The sequence below is a fragment of the Nothoprocta perdicaria genome, unplaced genomic scaffold (assembly GCF_003342845.1).
Source record: "Nothoprocta perdicaria isolate Ctin4 unplaced genomic scaffold, notPer1 scaffold_61, whole genome shotgun sequence".
NCBI classification, from domain to species: Eukaryota; Metazoa; Chordata; class Aves; order Tinamiformes; family Tinamidae; genus Nothoprocta; species Nothoprocta perdicaria.
The window spans coordinates 294,999-321,505 of NW_020455877.1; the positions used below are offsets into that span (position 1 = coordinate 294,999).

Consider the following 26,507-nt stretch of genomic DNA (forward strand, 5'->3'; position numbering starts at 1 on the left):
CACTTTGAGGCATTKAGCTGAAGTTCAAAACTTCATTGATTTGAGGTATGGTGAAATATTTAAAGCTTTATATGCTGTTGACTAAGACTTAGGTTTTGTATGCAAATATGATTTTTTTCACATTTGATTTTTCTTAGGGCTTGGCGAAGGACCGTATATTTTAGCAAGTTATGGGCAGAATGATACCATTATAGGAGCTAACATATCCAGCAGAAGGATATTTCCCTTACCTAGAGCTGGAGCATATGGAAATGCATTTTTTAGCTTCATGATAACTCCAGGACTTTTCAAAGATAAAGATCTGTGTAAGTATTCTCAACATTTTTAAAGGCAACTCATTTTTTCAAACTATATAAATCATTTTTTCAAAGCATCTTAACCAGAAGTGGGAAGTGAACATTCTAGTTTTGAGGAGGAATGATGACTTTTTTTTGAAAAAAAAAAGGGAAATTTAGCTGCCAGTTTTAACACTCCCGTTTAAAAGATTATTTTAGAAATGTAAACAAAATGCAAGTTGGACAGAATTCCCTTGTGAGAAAAATGTAATTAGACTGTATAACTTGATATAGGAAAACTTGCATATGTAGCTAAAGATGAATGCAGGAATATGATTGTCTCCAGTAGAGACTTTGCTGCTCTATCTTCTTTTGAAGGACTTTCAGTGCATTATAAAATGTTCAGCTTAGGACTCCAGCCTGTCTCCTGTGTGATTATTGTGCGGCATCTAAAGCCAATGTAGAGAAAAGTTTGCTGTAGCTAACAGGTATTTCTGAGCTCAGTATTTCATTTTTCTGAGACATATCCAAAGTATACAACCAAAACCAAATATGTTTAAGTAGTTTTCTTTCTGTGTTTTGCTGCATGCTGTGTTTGTGCCACTGAAGCCAATAAAGACTTCCCTGCTGCTTTCTGAGGACTGTGTTCTGTTGTGTAATTTGTTGAAAAAATCCCAAATTCTCAAAAAAAAAAACCACCTTGAAGGACTGTAAAAATTTGGAACTGTATTCAGAAGTGTAGGAAGTGTATTAGCAGTRTAGAAATTAGATTTTTAGATATTTTAAAAATGGAAAGTAAAGTGTATAAGATAGAAAAATTAATGAAGTTTTGTGAAATTTTTGAAATTTTCTAACAGATGTAAGTAATGTAAGTAAAATATATTGTAGCTAGGCAGATCGAAGTATTTTCATATCTAAAAGGGATGAGATAGTATCTAGATAAATTAAAGAAACTCAAAGACCTTATTCAAATTAACAGACAAATCTAAAGTCTGCCTTCTTTTAAWTATAGATTTTTTCAGAATATTTTTTCACTTTTGGTTTCTAGGCAAGGATTGAGTAAACATTTTGTGTACGGGTACAGATTTTCTTATAGTATTCCTGGAAATTTATAAATTGTATTTATAAAACACTGACCTCAAGGTGAAGTCAAGATTGTTCTTAGAAAATGAACATGGTCTTCTTAATTAACATAATGTTGAAACAGTTAAACTGTTGGACTTTTGTCTGAGTTTGAGAGGAAACTGTCACAATCTTAAAGGTCAATGTCAAAATTTGAGACTGCTTCTGAATTATATTGAAGGCTGGTTGTATGAATGCAGTTTTAGTTTGACTGATAACCTTTCTGGTAGAGACTGGACTGTGTTATTGGAACTTTGAACAAATTTGAACTTTTGTATGCTACATAAATGTGTTTTTTTTTTTTTTTTTAAGCAGCTGTTTAAAAGGAGCTGATTAACAACCAATGTGCATTTTATCTTGCTTTTAGTGTTTTTTTCTGTGAAAACTCACTGATAACAGCCTTAAATTTTGTTGGCGGCAGCTCTTTCTCTTGTTTCCCTCGAGTCTGCGGAAAGACCAAACTACTTTCTGTATGTGTACGAGGACGAGAGCGTTGGGCTGGAGCAGTGGCAAGCAGGCGCCGCCTTTCGGAGACAAGCCTCCTTCTTCCACCACCAAGGCCTCTGGAGAGCAGGCTTCAGTGCCTTCGAAATGCACAGTAAAAAGGGCTTTTTCATCATTCTCACACCATCCGGTGTTAAAGTTGCCAAGTATGATAATTCAGAAGAATTCAAGCATTTAAGCAGCTTTAGTATTGAAGGTAAGTTTTGTATTATCCCCAAGAATAAGTAAAATGTGTCTATTCGTAAGCAGCCTTCAGGTGGATTTGCTTTCATCAGCAATAGGAACAAAAACATGTCCTACTTTGGATTACTATCCTGTCCTCTTCCATCCCACCTCCAGATATTATTTCCAATTTTTTCCTTTTTCCTTTTTCCTGAAGATCACTTCATCTTTGGACTACATTTTTGTCATTAATTCCTTCAATGTCAGAAAAATGTCAGAAAAATATGCATATTAATGTCTTGTTTTTGAGCAACAGATTATCCAGTCTAATAAACAAATGATGTAATTTTGTTGCTCCTGAAACCAATAGTACCTGAGCTATGYTTAATTATTTTTTAAATTTTTTAAACAAAATATTTTGTGAAAAATGAGTGTCTGTTTGTACCTTCGGGGCTTCAATATATTTTAACTTTGTTGAATTTGAAATACTTAATCAAATCAACAAAATCTCATTTCTTTGGAAATTTTTGAGAATTTCAGAGCATTGTTTTCAGCWTTTAATTTTTCTTCACATTCCAAGCTACATTGTAGAAAAGACAAAAAATGCATGGTTTATTGACTACACAGTGCATAAGTGATACTTTTTGCTTATTTCTTAGAACTCAGTGCTTCTGTGCCTTACAGAAGGATTTGTGAATGGAGATACGAACCTTGTGCTAATCCCTGTTTTAAAACATGTAGTGATCCTGAAGGAATAGCRTGCAAATTTCTTCCTCCGTAAGTCAGATTAAATTTAGTATTGCTAGTATTCAGTATTGTTTTCTGTGATGTATRTAGCATATATTTTCTCAAAGTGACTGTGGTAGTCATTAATTTTTACTCATCCAGATTTCAATGGCATTGCAAAAAGAATTAAGCAAGTCTTGAAAGTCATGTGAAACTGTTTGCAATGTGTCCTGTTTCCCCCTGATATTTATTGCTGTTTATATACAATCCATAGACAGAACTAGGAAAAAAAGGGGATTTGTTTTTAGTCTAGGTGATTAACTCTCAGTAGTGCTATCTGGACACCTATTTAATGAAATGAAAATTGATGATATATTTATTCACACCAGAAAACCGTGTTGCTGTAACAGACTTCATCTTTCTCGYATTTAAGGGACATATCAAAACTTGAAGGTATAGTAAGGGTGAACTACACGATCTCCTTTAAAAAGATAGAATTTTATCACTAGAGATGTAGGTTGGTGTAATGAAAGGGATTTCACATTGTGGGGATTAGCTTGTTAGTTTTTAGTAGTCAAAAAATTGCTGGGCTGCATGGATCTCCTCTTGACATCTAAGGAAACATTTTATTGTAAAACAACTTACAGAAAAATTGTCTAAAATTCAAGACAGAGAATCTGATGGAAAAGATACTTTCTTTTCAGCATACCTCCCTATGTATATGCTGTTCCAGATTAGATACATTCCTAAAACATTTTTTCCTATATTGYTTTCCATATCTTTTTTTTCTAGATGGATTCAATTATAGTGATTTTTCTCATTAAAAATAAATGGACAGGGGAAGATATGGACTTGTTTGCATTTTCCTGCCCTGTGGTGATGCGCAAGACTCAGAAACTTCCTATAAAGTCAATATAAATGCTTTAACATCTCAGATGTACTTATCTGAGCAGTGATGTTGAAGTTCTTTGTCTCACTGGAAACCTTTTTGCTTAGGCATCTGAACTCCCACAGGGTTGTCAGAAGCAGAATGTTCCAAAACTATCATGTATAAAGAATGGATTGTTAATGATTTAGAAAGAGAGTTAAGCAGTTCAGTGTCTTATTGACCTTGTTATGCCTCAGAATACTGTGTGTGTGTTCTTCCTTACATTACAGATTTATCTAAACTGTGACAGAAACACACTGAAATGTCTAATTTGGCCAAACTGCACTAGTTTAAAAATAATTAATATTTCTACTGTGCCACTTCTGCTTTAGCTGTAACTTTGTAATATTTTAAAGGGTTGAAGGATGCTTGCCATACTGTCCCAAAAACATGATCCTTGATGAGGTCACACTTAAATGTGTTTATCCAGAAGATTGTAAGTATTTTTTATTATTTTGGTCTAGTCTTACAAATCTCTCCACAGATCTCTTTACAGTTTTCAATCAAATGCACTTTGTTATTGCTATTAAATGTTTTAGCAGAACATTCTTCTGCTGAAGAATGGCTCCCTGGGACATACCCTGCGTTCGCATTCATCCCAAATCCTACATCCAAGCAAGTCATACTTAAAGCTGAATTTCTTCATTCCTAAAATACTGTGTAGAACTCAGCCTTTTGTCATGGTGTTAGCCACAGCTGTGATTTGGTAATATAGATGCTTCTGTATAATATATATATATATATATATATGAGAAAGATAACAAGTGGGGAAAAAATACTGCTGTAGTGAAGAGTTCAGAATATTGTGCTGCTGAACCACCCTTATCTAATTCAGTGCACCTATTTCATAACTTCTGCTGTGTGAAGATACCACATTATTCACTTATTTTGTAGTTACTGTATTCTTTTACAATAATAATTACTTTTGTGTGTTTTGAAATAATTACATTATGCCTAGTATTTTTCAGTACAACGATTTCTTGTATAATGTACTACCTTCCAAAGATACAAAAGAAGATAACACATTCTATTTATTCCAAATATTTTACAGAATTTTTGTGTTTACAGAATTTTACATAGAACTCTCCGTTGCTTCAAAACTGCTGTGCAAAAGAAAATTAGACTTGCTTGCAAAGAAAATTAGACTTTGAAAACTGAACTGCTTGCAAAGGAAATTAGAAAAATTCTTGATACTGAGTTGAGTTCCTTAAAGCCATCAGGCCACTGGGAACYCATATTCATTTTCTTTACAGTCTTTGACAAGTTAGTTTTTCATTAAAATTACCTTCTAATTTGTAAACATTAGTATAGGTAAATATTGCTATTTTGCTGTACCGTTATGTAGGAAAAAGAGTGAAACATGCATTTTCCTTTTAGGCATACCTGTGAAACCYACGGAATCAACAGCTGGAACAAAATTTTCCTCACTAACCTCTCACACAGTTGCGACCTTGGAGAGATTTCCTCAGACACCTCCTGTATTTGTTGCTATGGGGGCTGGGCCAACTCCTGCCAAGATAACCTTGAAGACAGATGTAACTCCAAGAGGAATGAATATGTCAGCACAGTCCAATACAGACTTTTTTTCATTGGAGTCATCTAATGATGCCACCTACTCAACAGTCACATTACCAAGTACAGTGGAGCCTTCTGATGTACTTCACAGYACAACAACCCCTTCTGTCTTTTCCAAACTCACCTCTTCCACAGATTTTCCAGCTGCTTTTCAAGCATCAGTAGTCACATGCCATACTGTCAGTTCTACTCCATCTGTAACTTTACCTGTTATAGTAGGAACTCCAACAATTCATGCTTATGCCCCACTCAGTGCCAGTCCTGTTCCAATACGTTCTGCATTGCTAATGCCCACATCCCAGTGGTAGTACCATTTCCAATGAATCATCAATGGCTCAGGTTGGAACTGCCCCCCCATCCCAACTTTTAAGAGATTTAACCTCCAAACCATCTTTTATGACTGCCCACAGGGATTTGGAGTAGTAAGATTCCTTAAGAAAGTCATTCTAAGGAATTAGTAATATCCTGTGAAGGATCTTTTTCTGCTTTACTGTCTGGCAGAGCAACTTTCACAAGATTTACATTTCTTTCAGGTTCACAGTTTACACTAAGYGTATCCACTTCTCCATCTCTTTTATCTGTAAGAACCAGTTATAGCATTGGTCAACTTGTAGCTCATCTAGAATCCATTTCTGCACTGAATTCAACTGCTCCTCAAATTCCAAGTACTACTAGGTTTGASACAAGTTCTCTTAAATTAATCACACCTTCATATTTGGAAACAACAAAGGCTCGGAAACAACAAAGGCTCTAAAACTTGTCTGGTATCATTAAATACTAATTCTTGAGCTAGTCTTTCTCCAAAGCCATGTTTGTCTTGTAAGTTGCTTCTCAAGACCCTGTAAACACCACTTCTTTAATGCACACAGTGTCTATACCACTGTATTCTGTGATTACCTCCCTGAAATCCAAGTCTGTGGAAGGTGTTGCTGTCATCTCAAACAATCTTTATAAGGAAGCTTACACTGTGTCAGTACCTATGAAGTAGTTCTACAGTCTTCCCTCTTAGGACATTTTTATTACCTCTAAATGCTTTATTAATAATCATTTCAAAAATTACAGTACATCTGAACAGTATGCACGCAGAAATGAAAACTACCCTTGTGGCACRAAAAGCAGGCACTTTAATTTTTAAAGAACCTTCTTTTACAGGTCCATCATCTTTATGTACAACGTTATTATCACACCAATACCATCTTCTGTAACATCCCATGCTACAAGTTCTTCATTGTTTCCCTTACTTTGTAAAACATCTTCATTAACACAAACTGTTATCCAAATGCCACTTTCACCTCTAGATATACAGAGAACCTCAAAAAGTCCAAATACAGATTTTTCAACTTCTTCTGTAGATTTTTCTGCATTTACTTCAAACAGCAGCCCCTCTATTAGCATTTCAGTAGCTAAAAAGCTCCATTAAAAAGGCCTATRTACTAACACCCCAAACACCTGAAGATACTTTAGAAAGCCAGCTCTATGGGGCCTCTGTGTCTTCACCTCCTCCTAAGACCACTGATCTCTCTACTGTTTCTCTAGGAAAGCAGAGTTCTTCAGTAAGTGCATCAGCAGAAGATGGAACAAAGTCAATCACATCAGCAGGAAGGATCACTCAGTCCACCACACAACTGACCATGAACATAACTGTGAATGCTACATCCTTAAAAACAGATTATATTTTTTCAGAAACACCACCCTCAGACAATGTGTTAGTCACTTCTGGCACTAGGATCACAACAAAACCCACAGATTCACCTGTTGCTGCTATGGCCTCAGTTCCTGCTACCACAGAAATACCCATGTATGCGTCCCACCAATTTTTAATTACATCGCCACCATCTCAAGTTTCCCAAAGCACTAAAGAGACTCTGAAAATCACAATCATGAAAACAACTAGTACTGTAAGTCCATTTTCACAAATGAAGAGTATCTCGCCTACAGCTTCAGAATTTAAATATGCAACCTCATTTGAAAAAACTGCAGATAGTTTAGAAAGCATTCAAACTTCAAATGTGCAAAGGAATGTCACCAAGACAAAGTCAACCACTACAGAGAAATCTCCTGCGCCTTATTTAACAGCATTTGCAGTTGAGAGTTCTCCTGTTTTAACTAAAAGCGACACGTCTTCAGTAAAATCTTTCTCTGTCTCTGAAGTCCCAGGTGTAACATCAGATTGGTTTAAAACCCTCACACAGAGAACTGTTAAGCCTTATTTTAATTTAACAGAGTCCACAGAGTTGCAAAATGGAACTGTGACAAATTTATCTCATTCTAGCAGTGAGATGGCTCTGCCTCCCCCCTCAAAGCAAGCACAAACTTCTCTGGCAAGCACAGAAGCAATCACAGTTAGAGCTGACCAGGGTTCCTTTGGTGCAGTGATGCTTACATCCTCTGAATGTGTGGTATGATAAGTTTTATATGCACCTATGTGTTAATATGCATGCATTATATGTTGCTATTCAATCCATTGTTAGATGCTATACCTGACAGATCTGATATTTAAAGTATAATAAAATATCTTCTGAATTTGTTTTTTTTTGTTTCAGTTTTAAAGTAATTATTCTTAGAGGCTTGTTGGATCCATTTTTGGATGGATCCATGGCAAATATCAAAACCTACAACATATTTAAGCTTGTTTAGTAAAGTTAGACACTCTAAATGTAATTTTTAAAACATTTGCCTCTCTCAAGTCTTCTGCACATGTTGATCTGAAGGATTGATTGAGTTTTCTTCAGACTTCACTTATTTTAACACAAGATATTTTAATGCCATCTTTCTTTTTATATGTAAAGGGCTACTTGGTTCTGCTTGATGTTTTGGTTATTTGAGGGTGTTTTTCTTTGTACTAGTAGCATGCAGAATATTGAATTAATATTCAGTAAAATATTAAGTTAGCAGTATTTCATGAGTTACCTGGGACCATGTTTAGGACACCAAGTTGCCTGTGATAAGCCTAAAGGGTATGGCTAGGTTGCTAACATCCTGTGCATCTTCTGGTGTTCAAAAGCAAGAGCATATGCATGTTCACATGTATAATGAATCTAAAGGTACTTGGCAAAGGGTATTTTAGTCCAGCTGCCAGACCCAATGATAAACATATTAGGGATGACACATTCTGTCTCAGATTTATCTCAGAGCAATGACATTGTAGGACTAGGGTTTCATAACTGAACTGAATGAAAACACAACTCTTTTTTTATTGTTGTTCTGTTTTTTTTTCCCTCTTACATGACAGCCTAGGTACCTTGAACCTCTTGACAAATGTAGCCAGTATCTGTGTGTTAATATGGGTTGGATGTTATACAACCTTTCAAAGAACTGCAGAAGAGATGTGCAGAAGCCAGACTGTGGATTCCGAGGAATGCCATTCCAAGTTAACACTGATAGCTGTTGCCCCGAATGGGAATGTCCCTGTAAGTGTTTTTCAATCAGTAAACTGAATGTTTGTTACAGTGGGAAGATGAGGTTTAATTCCAAAATTAATTTAAAGGAGCTATTCTGGGTCTCATCAGCAAAACACAATGAAATATAGTGAATGTTCTGGTCTTTTTGAATTAACATGATACTCTTCAGTGTCAAAATATTTTATTCTGAATGAATCTATCTATGAAATGGAATCTATCATCATTTCCCAGCTGAAACTTTTCAGWATTTCTATCAGTATAAAATGAGGAGATAACAAAGCTTTGTTTAGACTAGAGAAGAAAATTAAATATTTTCAGTTAGATGTGGAGCTCTTACTTGTATTTTGAAATTGTAGAGATTGGGAACAGGCTGTTTGTTAAGGGAACAAAGAAGCTGTAGAAAAGTCATATTAAAAATTTTGCAGCATGGCTGACACCGAAACCACGCTTCTTACTGCTTACATCAAGACAGAACAGGTCCATTTTTTAGCATCTCAAACATGATATATATTGTAATGTATATTTCAGTTATATTTCATATGACAGTTTACAGTTTAATTGACCTTGTTTGTAAAGTGTTGACTTAAGTGAAAAATATCACCAGTTGAATCTTGCACCCCTACCTTGTGGACATGGTAGTTGGCTAAGACATGGTCACTGAATGACATAAGACAGTTGTTTCTCCTTACTGCTCACTGTCGTGTCAACAGAGGAATTCCAACAAGTAGTTGCAGGATTTTATTTACATAAAAGTATCTTGTACATAAGCAATATTGCTAAATGGGTTTTGTTTGTTTTTAGAAATGTACAGTGTCCTGTTTTATGGTAACTTCATTAAATGACAGTTCTTTTTTAGGTCAGTGTTCTGTACTGTCTGAACTGAGTGTCATTACATTTGATGGGAACAACATAGCCCTTTGCAATGTGGCTTCCTACATTTTAGTCAAGCTACCAGGAGAAATTATTATCGCTCATATTGAAAAATGTCCAGCTAATCAAGTAAGATATTTGCATACTATCTCAATAATCATAACAGTTTTTTTATTTTTTGTGTTATAGATGGGAATGGAACTTTGCCAGAGTGTAGCATATAAGCAAGTTTACTGTGAGCAAGTTCACTTCTGTGAGCAAGTACTCACAGAAAAATGGCAAGCTATTTAATTTTCAAAGAGAGTATTTCATCAAAATTTCATCTCAGATTAAATACTATTTGTCATACATTATGAGGAGATTTAATTGCAGGTTCTTCTTTAATTGTTAGGTGTTGGATTCAGTAGTTTGATCAATGGCTAGGGCAACAGCAAACAGCTCCATTAGAATTAACAACTATTAAGCCTTCACCAGTAATACTCTGACATCCCTTATAAATCCTGTGCCTGCATGTCTTCTTCAGGCCTCCTCACTCACAAATCATGTTGAGGCCCCAAATATTTGACGGTATTGTCAAAATACTGAAATATTTTGCATGGTCACTGAATTTTGAAATGAGTTTGGGATTAGTGTGATGAGTTGTTCTTTGGAGCTGTCTCTGTCCACATTGCTGACAGAGGGGGTCCAGTTTAGACTGTCAGTTTAGTTGAGGTCAGTCTCTTCCTTAGAGYCTCTAGGTGCAGCTCCTTTGCATTGTCTGTAATCTTATTTTATTGAGCCCTGCACAGCTGCCTTGTATTTCCATCTTTGTTTTGTGGGAAAGTAAATTCCTTACCAGAAACCTCGTAAGATTTCTTTCCTTCCCATCCTTCGTTGTCTTATCCAGTCCCACTAGTGCATTGTAGAAAACTGTACATTGAAGCATTTAAGTGCTGAATACTACACTGCTATCAAGGTGGGGTTTTTTTTAACTGTTGTCTTTTTGTTGTTTTGTTGTTTCTTGTTTCTTGGTTKTTTCTTTGTTGGTGTTTCAGCTTGAGGATGTCATTGCAGCTGACGCAGGCAGATGACTTTTAGAAGTTATATTTGTGGTTATTTAGTTTCCTGAATGGCATTTTTGGGGTTTGCAAAGTTGCTGTCAATGTTAAAGCTGATCAGTCAGCGTTAAAGCCTGTGGTAGCTTCTTTAAATCATTGTGTTGCTTTTCTGTTTGATCTACTTAAAGCCTCTTAGTTTAAATCCTTAGTAAGTAAATCAAGTTTCCAAAAATAGTTCATAAAACTGTATACCACAGTAATTGGAAAATGTGTATTTTTTTAGTATTTAAAATTAATATATTCAATTAGTTTAGCTAGCAAGGTGACTGTATAAGAACTTTCAAAGATAAAAATAACAATCAACTTATCCTACCCAAATAAGCATACTACTGATTGTCATTGCACTTCTAATCTACTTTTTTAATGTCTTACAGAGTGCAAATTCAATAAGAAAGCTAGTGAGTACCTTTTTTCTTTTACTACTTACAAAATACATTAATATTGCACAATTCAAACAAAACAAAAAACAAACAAAAACACACCCTATAGCACTCTTCATTGCTAATTGAAAAATAACWATAGTCAATTTTGTTTGTCACTTTTCTTTCAAGGTTCCCCCTTCAAGCACTTCTGGACTCTGCTTTAAGAAATTAAATGTTACAACATCTACAAATAAATTACTTATCAACCGTTTAGCAAGAAGGGTAGGTATATTTCACCAATCTGAAGCATATGCCTATTTAAAACATTGCTGCAGGGATATTCTGTGTTAAAACGCATTAGGTGAGATTTATAATGAATGCAATATAGGAATAAGATTATTTTTGCAGTTCAGGTTCCCAGTAATTCATGATATCCTAGAACAAATTTAATTCTGATAACATGCTTCACTTACATGCCATTTATGCAATTTGGTGTGTCAAAGTTTTCTGAGATTTTAAAGAAGCTGCAAAGGATATTTATGTTTGAGACTGTGGTTCCAGGTAGCCCAGAACAGGAGAGAGATGTGCTGAGGTGCCCTTCAYAGGAAGTGGCAGCTGCCAGGAAACCCATAGTTTAAGCACAATGACTCCTGTTATTGCATGTAGCAGAGGCTATAAAGCACAAACTCTTTCTGTTATAAGAAGTAAAGAAATATAAAGTATATATCTGCAATGCTGTTTTTGTCCCTAAAATGTGTTTGCTTTGTTTTAGGTAGTAGTGGATTCTGTAATTCAGTCATTACCATTTTCAAAACAAGGACTGAGTATTCAGGATACTGGTGCAATGTATGTTGTCAACACGCCAGCTGGTGTTAGCATCAAGTGGGCTCATGTTACAGGCATCATAGATATCCAGTATGGACTGCATTCTAACACATCAGTGAAGACAGAAGGACTTTGCGGTGAGGTTTTGGTCTCAATTAATTTTTATTCATATTTAATCATTCCTCATTTAAAAGTTACACTTCCCTGTTGTACATGTAATTTGTTGTGTTTGTAGCTGTCTATGAGATTCCCATTAACCATGCTTACAATCCTGTTTGAGGAGAGCTTGTGAAAATCTGCTAATTACCATTAATGAATTCATGCTAAAAAAAAAAAAAAAGTAGATATATACTCTTTTCTGCCTGCGTTTCAAAATGTTGTAGTCCAGGAGTCCAGCAAAGAAAAGAGCCAAATGGAGAAGGGGCTGCTGAAGAAGTTCAGGTAGTGCCAGTGCGTTTCAGTGATTCTGAGGGACAGGAGTAACTGTGGGATGATGGTGGTGATCTGTGGGCTTTGGGTTTCCCCAAAATCGTGAATCAAAGATCAGACCTATTAAGAATTAGGATCCAAAAGTGTGCTACAGGTGTCTCAGAACTCAATTAAGATGATAATAAATGCATGATGTTTCAAGCTTCCCTAATAACCTCTTCGTAATGCTGCCAGTATGAATTTTCTGAAAAGGTGTTAATGGGTATTTTAGGGTAATTTTAATTCTATCATAAATATTCCTCCTTTTCTAGTGCAATCTAATTTAACTGCATCTACCCCATATTTAACTAAAATATGTTCTTTTAAAGTATTTCAAACTGCTTTTAGTTGGAAAGACAGATGAAATAATGGAGAGATGCATTAAAAATGCATTCAAATTATTTACTTAAAATCAATTGCTAAATTCTGCTAGATGAAAAGGAAAATTCTTCTAGATTCAGCAAAATTGGGGGAATGCTGTAATAAATTTGATACAGTGTTAATCTTACCTTATCAAGGACACTCTTCTTTCCCAAAGGAAGTAATTGTTTTTATTTTGAATGTGATGCTGTCTGTTCAGGGGTGTGCAATGGAGACCCTAGTGATGATTTGAAAATACAAAACAGGACCGTAATTACAAATATGGAGGAAATTGAAGAGTTCATTAAGAGCTGGGAAATTGAGAAATCRGTTGATGCAACAACCAGGAGGCCAGTAAGAGACTGCGCTGAAGATAACTGCACATACTGTATGGAACTGTTAAATAGAAGCATTTTCTTCCCTTGTCACAAGAAAGTGAGTATAAGGACCAGAGAAATGCCAGGTGAAAACTGAATAAAAGATGTATAGTTAGGAAAGGAAAAAGATGCATTTTTAAAAAAATATTTTGCTTATTTTCATGAGTTGAAAACTGGATGAATGGATGGGTATAGTTCTTTTGTCATGTTACCCATTATAACCAGTGATTCTTCAGGGGATGCTATGTGCAAAGTACGCCTATCTTAAAGAATCAGTGTGCCAGTTCTGAAAGTATTGGGTAGACAAAGCTCAAAGGAGAGTATTATTGCAATACGAATGTGCTCCCAAAGARTTATATTTAATAAATGCTTGAGTGAGGTCAAGCACAAATGCTTCTGCTGCGCACCACAATAACTCGAGCAATCTTAAACAGACTGTTCAAAAATAACCAAATGAGATTACTGACTAAATTGTCAGTTAAACAGATTTTACATAGGCACTACTATGTTGGCAATTTATTGCATTTCTAAAGGAAATCGGTTATTTTTGGAAACTCCTTRTAACCGGGATAGAGTTCAGACTTAGAATCTACCACTAGAGGTAGCTAGTGCAGCACAGAGACTTTCAGGAGATAAAGCCCCAAATCTCTGGCGACCCACTTACTTCTCCTCCTTAATTCAAAATACAAAGGATTAATTACAGAAGTGGCATTTTCTTTCCTAGAGATGGAAATACCTAAATTCCTGTTTCAATTTTTACTATTCTGTCTTTTCCTCCTTGGTTTGCTTTGCCTTTCTTTGCATTTTTCTTCATAGACAAATGCTGTTCTTATTATATTTTATTGTTGCAGGTGTTATTACAGTTACTACAGGCAGCCGAGCCCCTTTCTTCAGATCCCCAAATCCTCCCTCATTTTGCTGAATTAGAAAAAAAAGAGAGAGAATTCTTCTTAAAATAATGAATTAAAAAGAGAGAGAAAAAGAAAAAGATTTAATAGATATCTGCCACAGAAACTTAATGGGAAACAGCAGTGAAGTCCAGAACAAGGATAGGTAACAGAGCCATCAGACTAACAAACTTGATGAGAGAAAACATATACTTAAAGATTTGCTGAAAACAAAAGGAGAACAAGGCTGCTGCACAATACAGGACAGGCAGAATAAAGCCAATTTTCACTTTCTCACTCTTTTTGGTAAGCTTATATGAAGGAAGACAGCAGCAATGTTTAAGATGGTAAATTTTAAGTTGACAGAACTGTGCTGCAAGCATTATTGCCAGTAGCACTGCAATCTCATCAGRACTGTATTTTGTGCTTACTAATGAACACACAAATTTGAGGACAATTTAAGTTTTATAGAATGAAGGTTTTTCCTTTGGAGATTACCTGTGATTTCTTTTTTACATGCAGCTCTGCATTTCTGGTAACTAATGTTTAATTTCCATAACAGAAAGGTCTTCAGCATGTTAATTCTCAATTACATTGTGTTCCTAGGTTTCGCCACGGGAGTTTTGTGAGAAGATGTGGATCAACAGTACCTATTTYTGGAATTATGAGTGTGATGCACTTTCTGCATATGTGGCTTTGTGCAACAAGCATAATATCTGCATTAAATGGAGGACACCTGATTACTGCTGTAAGCTGATAGTGATATTTCATAACTTACTGTATACTGCTGCAGTGTTTACTAATGAGTAAAAAAGTAGTTCTTTCTATCATTAAAARTATGTCACATCGTTGGTCAGTCAGAGTACAAGTTTTTAAAATGTATTGCTTTAGTTGAAATGTAGTGGGTTGATTTTAATCTTTAATTAATTAATTGCTTACCTAAAGTATATTGTTAAAAATATAAATGTATACTTTTTTTTCTGGTAGATGCATTTGTTCTTATTTATCCAATGAAATGATGAAAGAATGAAAGTTTCACTTAATTTCTCCTTATGACTTGCAGCATTGAGTTGTCCTGATGGCAAGGAATACCAGCCTTGTGTGCAACCCTGTGAAGCCAAGACATGCTTGAATAAGTGGTTTTATGAAGATTCTCCCTGTTCCTATTTAAGAGAAGACTGTGTGTGTGAAAATGGGACTATTCTGCATAGAACAGACTCTGATCTCTGTATACCAGAAGAAAAATGCAGTATGTTCTGTGTCAGTCSTCAGAGGGTGTGAATCTGGAAGTCACCTTCTACAGAGTTTAACTTTTATGTTAAGCTCTACCAGTTTGTGCTTTCACTTCACTTGGATTCAAGCGATATAATTGCATTGGGAAAATTGATAGCCATTCTGCAGACTGAGACTTAGTGTCTTTGCAGGGTACTCAGGAAGGAACAGAAGGGATAAGTTCTTACCAGTGCACTTGAGTTTTTTTTAACCCATAGCAGGGCCCTTTCATTTTGTTTATTTTTAAGGGCTGTCGTCTTTTCTTGGATTCTTTGAACATGGTGTCCTGAAGTTCCCATTTCTGTTTGGTTACTGCAGTAGTTTTCTCAGCATTTCCCCAGTAAACCATAAGTTCTTGGTTATAAATCTCTGTATGGAGGCAAGGAAATACTTCCTGATCACTTGGAAGCTAAAGCTATCAAACAAGATGCCTACTTGTATGCTAATGTTAACTGCTCCTCTTAATTATACTTTTTATCTGATGATTTTGTTTCTATATATAGCACAAAGTGCACACTTCATAAGTCTCTGTAGTTTGAGTCCTGGCTGCAGAKCTGTCTGCTTGAAGAATTGCTGTTGGGAGAGATTGAATTAACAGAAAGTGGAGCAGGGTGACATTAACAATAAATGTCCAAAACTAGTTCAACRAGTGTATTGTGATTGATCAGGCTTAACTGTCACAGAAAATGAAGTTCAATGAGAACTTTTCAGTCCCCAAAGAACTGGGAGAGCGGGTGTGAGAATATGAAATGAAGATAACAGAATAGTTAACTGCAAGCATCCTTATAAAAATGGAGGATGCTTTATCTGAATTARCTGCTGTACTTTGAGTCAAGGCTGAACCACTTTTCGGGAGGGTTGGCCAGAATGTTACGGCATTTTGCCACTCTTTTGCAGAGATTATTGAGGCTTTGGGGATTCTAGGTTGGAAAAAGAGACAAATATTGCGTATTTRCCCTGAGTGAAGTGGAATTAGATGTTTGTGTAGCACCAGTAATAGACATTCTGTGTGTCTGCAACCATGTCTTCCTAATAAATCAAGATGGTTACCTACAAACAGTACACACAGTGTGTGTGAGGGTACTTCTGTGGCCAATATGCTTAAAGTGCAGACTAGACTGAGGCAGAGGGACTCAAGTAAATGCTGAATGTTAGGATTTGAACTCATCTGCTCTTCTATTTGCAACTTGCATTTACTAAACTTAATGCTGCATTTGTTCTGCCCAACTTTTGACTTCTATTAAGAGCCAAATCTATATAAAAATGTTTAGCTTGGATTTAAAACATGCTTTACTTACTTAATTGAGGARGTATGACTAAGAAGGAACTGTTTGATGCCAGTATCTTTGGACCTCTGACTCCTAATGTCTAGAGATAAAGAGGAAATTGGTATAGAAAACTGACACACGTATTTGGAGAATGGCCAATATTAATAGAACAGTTCCTTGAAACAAGTATTTATTTTCAGTAATTCAAATTCAGGCCTGTTTTAAGAAATAAAGCACATCAATGTAATAATTTACTTCATAATATTTTATGCAGTAAAGCTATCCAGATGACAGAGTAATTGATACTTGTTTGCAGGAAATTCTGTATTTCTTGTCTGAGGGATATAATGTTTTTCCTTTAGCATGTACAGATAACAAAGGACAACCCCACTCCGCTGGGGAGATTTGGAATGAGTCCACAAAAGGCTGCTGCATGTACAAATGCCTAGAAAATGGAAGTGTCATTGCAGTAGAGCCCGAATGTGACRAGGATCCATCACCAATCTGCGAAAGAGAAGGGGAAGTTATTGTCCACATCCTTGAAGAGAAGGCTTGCTGTCCAAAAAAAGTTTGTGGTATGTACACGACCACACAGATCTTTATTAACTGAAGTATAAAATAAGGACTTGACATTCAGCACATGTTAACTTGCAGACAGGGTATAAGGTAACTTTTTTTTTTGGAAGTGATTTTTGGGTATTTGTGGTTGGTTAGCAGTATTTCAGCAAAGCAGGCTCTTTTGGTGGGTTGGTGTGATTTTTTCTTGTTTATTTGTTTGTTTTAGTTGTCAGATTTGAGAATTGACTGTGTAGACATAACTTATTTCCACTAGTGTAACAAAACTTGTTAAGAATCTTGTTTGTTGATCTCTGTTCTAGATGATATAAATATCTTAATGATCAGGACTTGTTTTTGAATAAGTCATAGTAACACTCATTTTTGGTTTTGCTTTTTCTACAGAGTGTAACATGTCATTGTGTGAGGCTGTTATTCCAACATGCAAAACCAGTGAAAAAATGGTTGTTAGCTACCATGCCCTATCCTGCTGTCCACAGTACCGATGTGGTAAGGGAAATAAAAAAGCACTAGTAAGGGATCATTTTCCATACCGATATTATCTGTTGTAAGCAAGTCTGTCTTAGGATTTTTTATTGTTGTTGTTAATAGAATGGAACACTGCACATGGCACTAGCGTTACGTTCTTCTCAGGCTCTCCAATCATTTTTGTATTTATGCTTCATGTCATTTTGATTTAAAACCAATTTTAGGGTTCTCTTTTTGACTAAGAAAAATTTACAAAGAATAACTTTTCTTTTTAGCATGAGTTCTGTGATTCTTTTTAAAAATGATGATTTTTTTATGTCTTACAGAATGTGATCCTTCAGTTTGTGTGAATGCTTCCCAGCTGGAGTGCAGAGAAGATCAGTTTATTGTTGAAGCAAAACAAGAAGTTCCCTGTTGTTTCTCTTACCTCTGTGGTAAGAAGACTTTAATATATTTATGGATAACTGAAGAATGGTCAGGTGTTTACAAAACTAATCTACAGTTGTAAAGATAATGACTCTACCCAAAAATTCTTGGAGCTGGGCCTAAAAATGGGTCAGGCTCTCTAGTGCATGAATTTTCTTGTTTTTTGGAATCTTTTATTTCCAACATAGTTTTTAACATCATATATGAACTGCAGAATAAAAATTGTTAGCAGACATTTTTCTTTATCACTGAGTTATATGATCAATGCTGTCAGTGTGCTATTTCATGGATCACAACTCATCTTTGGTTGTTCTTTATCAAAAAGCTATATGCTTTTAAGTGCAAGTCTTGACACCTACATTAGTGCACTACTGTTTTATATATTTTATAAATATATATTTTATATATTTTATATATTTTATATATAAAATATATTTTATATTGTATTTGAGTGCAAGTCCATTAAAGCTCTCCAAGGTCCTAAAGCTTGTAATAAAAACTGTATCATATAGGACTCAAAAGTGCTAATTTTCTAGTATATAAAACTTTGCAAATGTCTGATTCTTTTTAATTTAGTTTGTGAATCCTGTATCGACCCTGTTCCCTTGTGTAATGAAGGAGAAATTCTCACTGTTGACCTTAACACCATACATTACTGTTGTCCTCGTTACTACTGTGGTGAGTGTAACTGCTAAAAGTTCAGTATGCAACTCTTAWTAGTTCAGTATGTTGACAAATATAGTAAAGATGGTAACTTAATCTAGAGCTGAATCCCATCCTTAGTGTGGAGATATGAAATCGTCCATACATATATGTGCATACACTAGAAATATCTCTAATAAAATRTACAATTTGTATACTGTCATACCTCCGTGGCTCCATTCATGAGTGTTTGTGCACTTTCATAAAATGGTTAACTTTTAGGGGAAGGACTAGACTGAGGATTTCAAATGCTACTCGTATGGCTACTATTCAAGCAGCAAGCAACCAGAGAGAGATATTTGCACTGTGGTGCAGTCACGTTACTGGTGTTATAAAAGTATGCTCTATGTTTTTGAGTAATGTCTATAAACATAACTGCTCAAGAAACATTGTTTTCCCAACAGATTATTGGAAAGAAATAATATTTAGAATACTTTATCAAGGGAAATGCAAGGTGAAAATTTCCAAGGAAATTTGTCTGAGTAAACTTTGATACTTGTCTTTTTCCCCCATTTAGTCTGTGATGAAAACCTTTGTTCTGAGCCTCCTATGAACTGCACGGATGACATGACACTTGTGAAGGAAAATGTACCTGGGCAGTGTTGTCCAGAATGGCACTGTGGTAATTATTGTTTTATTCTTTATTATTGCTGCTAAAATTAGCTAATGGACTAACAAGTTTTTTGTTGTTCTTCTCAGAATGTAGCTGTGAAAACACTACTTTGCTGACTTGTAAATTGGTAAGAACTTTCCTTTAGATATTTCTATTAATAGCACTCAGCAKTTACACCTCCCTTTCCATTCCTTACTTTATTTAGTTATAAAAGGGAGCAAGACTGAGCAAGGATTGGCTGCAACCTTCCCTTGAGGAAATTTACACTTTGCATGGTTTAAGACAGCAAAAGAAGAGAAATAAAGTAATACTGTTTTGTTTACTGCTCGCAAAAACCAACATGCAGAAATTTTTCCACTTAAACAACTCCTAGTTGTTTGGGTRTTTAAGAAGGATGAGTTTGATTATCATCTGTATCATCTGGAGAAATGTTTTAAACATTTTTAATAATTAAAATGTTAATCATTTAAGCTTCTTATTAAAAYGATTTACCCCTATTGACCTTACAAGATATGAGAAGCCATAAATATTTTAGTCCTCACAGATTGTCTCATGTTTTAAAAATAGGGACTATGATAATGGAAAATCATTAAGAGTGAGTGTTCAAATTCCTGTTATTACCACAATGAAAAGAGCTTCCTCTCTATAAAAAAGCCATACTTTACCCTTCTTTTCTTATTATATAACGATGTAATACATAATATAAAGTGCAAACAGAAGTTGCAAATTTGAATCCTTTTTGAAAGATGTCTCATGGAAAGCAGTATTTTAACAATATGATTACTACAAAAAAAAAATATAGCTTTGTAGAAAACTACACTTTAGCCACTCTGCTATTCATATTCATTCCTAGATAAAATTAAAGACTTGCTCATGTTTAGAGATAAATACACTGAATAACTTTGAACCTGTTACTGTTTCTTGAATGCACTACGTTTTTTTCTCGTTTATGAAAGTGGAGGTGGAAGTGATAAATACAGTACTGTGCATTCTCTTGGTAAGCATTGCAGTTATTCATGATTTTAAACAATCCTTTATCTTTTCATATTCAGGGAGAAGTTCAGAAAATTGATAGTAGTGTTTCCAGTTCTTGTGGATGCACTCACTACATTTGTGGTAACCTTCATATTTGTATCTGTTTTTTTCTTTTTTTTTAGAAATAAAGTGCAAAATCATGGAAGTAGGGCCATAATCACCTTCTCAAATACAAACACTACTTTCTCATGATTTTATGGCTACTTAGTGGCAATTTTGCTTTTTCCCAAATGCAGTCCTGAGTCACGGGAGCATGTTAGGACTGCCTCTACTTTCAGAGGCAGATATCTCCAGTGAAAGGAAGATATGAAGCAGGCTCTGAAACCCTGTGTGAATGCTTGTAGTCCACCAGAGGTGGCAAGGAGAGAATGCACAATGTCAGAAAAACAAACTCTGTGTCTGTCTGTCATGAGGCTAACTGTGCGGCTTTAAAGTTAGATCTCTCTGCTTCCTTTCTTTACTTTTTTCTGTTCCCCTGTGAAGTCTGACTTTCAGCCTAGCTGCACACAGGAGAGCTTAAGCAGGTTGCACAACTACAGTGCAACTAGAGTATTTTARTATCCCACAATTAAGTATAGGAATAATATTTTAATTGGCAAAAAGACTCACTTTTCTGGAGTGGCAATGAAATTAATATTGTTAAAAACTTTTTTTAAAATAAAAAAACAAAACAAAAAAAAAAACAGAAAACCCAGAAAAGTTGTCAATTTTAACCAGTCGTGCATCTTGTAGCTTTTTCTTAAGGTGAATTATATCCCTACCACCATCGATATGATATTCTATAGCATCAATCCAGTATAAAGACTGGAAGACTTCCCAGAGCATAGGACCCTACTATTTTTTTTTTTCTCCATAGTGATTCTGTTAATTTCCTTTACGAAAAAAAAAATTCTCTGGTGACRCTTTTTTTTTTCTTTTGGTGCTAGAAAAGGATGATGTGTGCATCTTCCAAGACGTAACTGTCCTGAGTCCGGGACAATCAGTGGTTCAGTAYTTAGATGGAGACCTTTGCTACACTGTGCAGTGCTTACCAGAGAAAGATCCGAACACAGGGTACAACGCCGTGCATTTCACAATGGTCAACTGTTCTCAGCAGTGTGAAACTGTGAGTATTCCTAAAATACAGGCATGTTCACACATTGCAATTGAGAGAAAAAATTGTGTGAAGTTTTCTGCCAGTCCAGTTTGCTTAGCAACAGCTTGAGAACTCAAGGGTAATGACACATATATTCTGTGTTTCCAGCCTTATTTTAAGGTGCATGATTTCTGGTAATATATGTGAACATATCAAAACTTTTTTTTATATTTCAGTTTACAGTTGGGGGGAGAAAATACAATGTCATGTTCTGCACTGAGAATACTGCTGTTGGAGTCAGTGGTGTCTGGTTATTACTGATGCCTATGATGCTTTGCTTTCACTGGGATTTCAGACTAACTAGGATGATGTCCTAATATAGAAATTCAGGTTCCATCAGACTGAGCAATCCTAAAAATTGTCAACTGAAATGCTGTCAGGGCCTAAGGTGGGCTTTGGATTTTTCAAGTCTAAAATTAGTGAGCCTTACTCCGATTTACTTATGTGTATACATATACATAAGCAAGCACACATACACGTCATGGCACAATGCATATGTCATTTCTCATAACATTTTTTGTTTCAAAAATCAGTGGACTTTCATGTATTGTATCTTTAAAAATGATAAAATAAATGATATTTGTTGTTGTTGTTTTTGTTTTCTTACTAGCATCAAATATATATTCCTTCCTCCAGTCACCATACTTGCTGTGGTACCTGCCAGAATGTGTCCTGTTCTTTTCATTCAGAAAATGGAACATTAGTTGTGCATGAAGTAAGTGTCTCTGCACAGAGATAGAAAATAACTGTAATGATACAACAGACAGAGTGGTATAACATTTTTATTTAGTTGACTTATAGTAGTATGAATTTTGATTCATGTCTCTTTACTGCTGACAACACATTTCCAGGATATATAAATGGTATAACTCGAAAAATATATGTTTTTTTCTAGAAATGCTTTTTCACAATAAGTGAATACGTTATTTCACGTTATTGGTTATAGTATATTGCATAGATATGTAGCTCTATATTAGATATGGTTATGTGTATCTGTATTCCATAGATACACTTCAAGATATGTGGCTGCTSTGACTTACCTAAGGTGAGATGTTCTGCAGAAGCAGGACCACATGCTATGAATTAGTGGAGCTGGAAACACTTCTGGAAATATTTCTGCATGTTGGGATTCCCATGTCCTGCTCTGCCCAGGGCCGCTCTTCTCCCCACTGGTTTCTRTAGAAGGGAAGGGAACATCCAGGTGCTGGAGTACCAGGTTCAGGTCTCTGAGGATGCATTCCCGCAGCCACATCTAAGGATTTCGAAGGGACTGTCACTTGGTTAATGCTTGCTGTTGTTTTCAGGGAAAAATAAACTATCAGACTCCTGTCACGAGCTCAGCATGTTGAGCAATGTGCTGGACAGTAGATCCTTGGCTCCAYGGAGAAGTAGGTGGTTGGGTGAGAAAGAACCTTCCTTTGCTGAGTGTGGCTGTGGGCAAGAGAGTCTCCACTCAGTTCAGTGGATACCACAGCACAAAATAATGATGTTTACATCCTACAAGACTTTCAGAAATAAGTGATGGTTTTGTGTTTTCTGACAATTTCCTGAATTCTGTTTGTACATTCAGGAAGGAAGCACTTGGAGCTCCAACTGCACAAACTACAAGTGTGCAAAGACCACAGCAGGGGCTATGATACTGGGGTCCAGTGTTATCTGTCCCCCTTTTAATGACACTGAGTGTACAAAGGTTTGTACTTTGGATGAGGTGAGTAACAATAACTGATCTACCAGTATGGAGTTTGGCCTACATGAGGAAATACACACACCTCATGCAGTTGCTTTAAACTAAAACAAAACAAAAGTGGTAGGTAAGTGAGCAATTTACAATCTTGTCCTCTGTGTTTTTTTTAAAGACTTTTTGACTAACTATCATATACCATATATATATAATATATMGTCTAAATTCATCAGAAGTCCTATAAATCTGTTGCATGTGTTTAAAAACTCTTTGTTTCTTCTCTAAAGAGGACTATCCAAATGTATCTATCTGAAAGTAATGCCTTTGCTTACTCCCAATGTTCTACCTTGACTTATTCTTTTGTCACTTTTTATTAGAATCAGTGGTCAAGATTTTAAAGAGTGGAACTCTAAAATTAACTCCCTGGGTCTGTCTGACCTACTTTTGAGAGATRCCAGATATAGACCTGAGCTGGTAGCTAAGGAGAAACCTCTTCTGAAGTCATTTGAGAATCTCTGAAGAACAAATATGTATTGAGGAGGCTGAGTTTAAGTGTTCATTTAAAAAGCTCTTGAATGACTTAGTATTTTTTCCTCTGCAATGAGGTAAAAATGCATGCTAGCTTGATAGGATGGAAGCCTGAAAATTATGTTTTATCTGTTGTTTGTATTCGCTGGCTTGCTTGATATGTAGTTCTAGGTTTTCATTAAAATTGCAGGTGCATTTCTTGCTTGCCCCAAAATTTCRTTTTGCTTGCTGTCTCTCACTTGCACTTTCTTAATTTGAAAAGGACATTTTCTTCATTTTGATCTATTGTTGCTTCCTTGGCTAAATGCAGCTTTAGAGGAAAGCAATAACAAATTTTATTTCAGAAAAAGAAGAATATATCAGGAAWTTTGAAGTTCTGCAGTTAGTACCTCCTTTCAAAAGTGTACCTATGTATAATGTTGTGAAGAGTGACCTACAAGTAACTAATTGTTGGCATATGATCAGTATAAATCTTTTTACATCACTGGCCAAAATATATATATAAAAAAATTAAAATATCCTACGAAATATCAGTGGTAAGGAAATAGACGGTAGCAGATGATTTAAAAGATGCTTATACACTAAGTGGCTGATTCAGAAGAGTTCCGATCAGATAAACATTAAGAAGCTCATTTTTCACTGTATAATCTTTAAARGATTTTTGAAGCGAGCCAGCACCTGATACACATCTGTTTAATTCTTTTGTTTTCAACACTRTTAATTTTTACTAGCTGGACATCTTTTAATTTGAAAGATCTTGAGAGAGAATTCATCTTTTCATTGGACACAGTCTTTTTTGATATATTCTTTTTTGTTTTCCTAGAATGGAGGAACTGTGCAGACATATAATGATGGCTGCTGCAAGACCTGTAAGTGAAGAAGGCTGCAATATGTGCTAGTTTGGCTTTGGTTTTGGAAGTCTGTGTTTTTTAACCTCAAATGCTGGGACATAAAGAAGGAAAAAGCATGCAGTTCCCTCCCCTCCAACAATCAGAGTTGTTATAGATACTTAACTACTTCTTATTTAAAGATCTTGCTTTTTTTGACTGCTGACTGGTGATTTTTAACATTATCCTTCTGGAGTATAACTAAATCTCTCCAAATCTCCTGAGGAACATGAAAAGTTATCTCAGTTTAAATAATGAAAAGATCATCTCTATTTCTAAGCTGTCTCTAAAACATCACCGATATAATTTTTACCGTAAAAGCTACGGATTTTTCCCCCTAAAATTGGTTCCTAATTTGATAATATATTGAAACAAGTCTATAAATTATCTGTTCCACTCCTGTATATTTTCTAGAGTTGGAATATGAGAATTAATTATTTTTATTGCAAATGAATTCTTTCCACATCAGAAAACATATTTACACCCAAAATGAGGAAAAGTTATTCCAGGTTAAATTATATTGATGATAACAACCCTTATGTAAAATTGACTTTTATTGTCTGGGAATGCCATCCCATTTTCTGAATGTTTATATAAAAGTCTAATAATTTATGAAAAAATTAAAACCAGATGGAGAATAGAATCTGATTTTCTCTGCAGTGTTGAATAGGAAAGAATTTATTATCAGATTATATAATTACAGATTATTATCTATTATAGCATATATGTTATTTTAGTAATTAAATTGAATTTATTACTATATGCTCTTTATATTATAATATTACATGAAAACAAAGTAGCACACTGTGGAAGTAATTATATAGGGAAACTTGCTGAATAGCATAAAAATTCCTTCTTGCTTTATCAGCCTTTATTTGTGCTTGACATCAGAGTTAAAATGCACAAACCAACTAGACTTTGATTTTTTTTTGACAAACCTGTCATTAATAATATTGAATGGGAAGTCATGGACATATAAATATCATGCACAGAAAKTTATAAAATTTAAAAGTGCAAGATATTAGCTACATATATGAATTTCTGTTGTAAATAGTTTTGCTGATGGGGGGAAATATCCATACTTACCAAATACAGAACAATACTTTCCAAATTATGTAGGCTTTGAAAACTACTTACAAGTATTTTTGCTCTACTATATGCAAATCATACTAAAAATAGCTAGTTAAATACAATAGAATACTTTAAAAAATAGAATCATCAGGGAAAAACAACACCAGAATTGCACTAAAATATTTTAATCGATATTCTTAATCCAAATAGTTAAATATTGCTGAAAATATTTAACAAATCACAAAAATTAGCTTGACTTTATTTAGAAAATTAGCCTAAAGATTAATGATTTTCTGTTGACCAGGAAGATTCATATTCTGGCCATGTTCTCTGGCCTCAGGAAAGGCATTGTTATACTTCAGAAATATGTGCTGAGGTGGCTGCTAAGAGAAAAAGAATATTTTATTTTTCTGTGTATTTCTATTTTATTTTTTAACTAAAAGCATGTGCCCTGTGGTGAAGCAGTTAAAACTTACCAATAGAGCTTGCAGCACCTTGGGGTTTTAATGGGAASAAGTAATCTGAAAGAGCTTGATTCAATGCATGCAAAGTGAGTGCATATATTTAATTCTTACCTTGCCATAGAGAGACTCATTGCAAAAGTTTGGTTTACAAGGAAACATGATTCCAGTTTTGTGTTAACGAGGAGACTAATAAAGTTTAGGTCATCTTTAGTGAGACTTGAAGCAGTTGCAGACTTTCTAAATTCGGAAGAGTAACAGGAAAGCCTCTCACCTTTTGCTAAAAGAAAAATGGCAGTTGGCAGTGTAAGAATTAATGAAATGTCATTTATATAAAAAATGTTTATATTTCATGAGAAACTTATATTCCTAATAATTCTGCCAGGTTCTGGATTGGGTGTATTACCCTTTGCCATTAGTCCAGTAGTGCCTACTGATAGTATTA

General features: G+C 35.1%; 1 protein-coding gene across 1 annotated transcript in view; it reads left to right on the forward strand.

The window, feature by feature from the left end:
- The window catches only part of OTOGL (otogelin like), a 79,299-nt gene that overhangs the window by 49,183 nt on the left and 3,609 nt on the right, over nucleotides 1-26,507 (forward strand). The window contains exons 32-56 of the mRNA XM_026049724.1: nucleotides 138-305; nucleotides 1,819-2,097; nucleotides 2,723-2,840; nucleotides 4,074-4,153; nucleotides 5,095-5,352; nucleotides 7,516-7,691; nucleotides 8,525-8,702; nucleotides 9,550-9,692; nucleotides 11,035-11,058; nucleotides 11,212-11,304; nucleotides 11,795-11,984; nucleotides 12,896-13,110; nucleotides 14,546-14,687; nucleotides 15,003-15,188; nucleotides 16,842-17,054; nucleotides 17,440-17,544; nucleotides 17,850-17,957; nucleotides 18,526-18,627; nucleotides 19,169-19,273; nucleotides 19,351-19,391; nucleotides 20,317-20,380; nucleotides 21,226-21,404; nucleotides 22,045-22,149; nucleotides 23,005-23,124; nucleotides 24,467-24,512. Of these exons, the coding sequence (XP_025905509.1) occupies nucleotides 138-305; nucleotides 1,819-2,097; nucleotides 2,723-2,840; nucleotides 4,074-4,153; nucleotides 5,095-5,352; nucleotides 7,516-7,691; nucleotides 8,525-8,702; nucleotides 9,550-9,692; nucleotides 11,035-11,058; nucleotides 11,212-11,304; nucleotides 11,795-11,984; nucleotides 12,896-13,110; nucleotides 14,546-14,687; nucleotides 15,003-15,188; nucleotides 16,842-17,054; nucleotides 17,440-17,544; nucleotides 17,850-17,957; nucleotides 18,526-18,627; nucleotides 19,169-19,273; nucleotides 19,351-19,391; nucleotides 20,317-20,380; nucleotides 21,226-21,404; nucleotides 22,045-22,149; nucleotides 23,005-23,124; nucleotides 24,467-24,512 (3,438 nt within the window). The remainder of the gene's footprint in view (nucleotides 1-137; nucleotides 306-1,818; nucleotides 2,098-2,722; nucleotides 2,841-4,073; nucleotides 4,154-5,094; nucleotides 5,353-7,515; nucleotides 7,692-8,524; nucleotides 8,703-9,549; nucleotides 9,693-11,034; nucleotides 11,059-11,211; nucleotides 11,305-11,794; nucleotides 11,985-12,895; nucleotides 13,111-14,545; nucleotides 14,688-15,002; nucleotides 15,189-16,841; nucleotides 17,055-17,439; nucleotides 17,545-17,849; nucleotides 17,958-18,525; nucleotides 18,628-19,168; nucleotides 19,274-19,350; nucleotides 19,392-20,316; nucleotides 20,381-21,225; nucleotides 21,405-22,044; nucleotides 22,150-23,004; nucleotides 23,125-24,466; nucleotides 24,513-26,507) is intronic.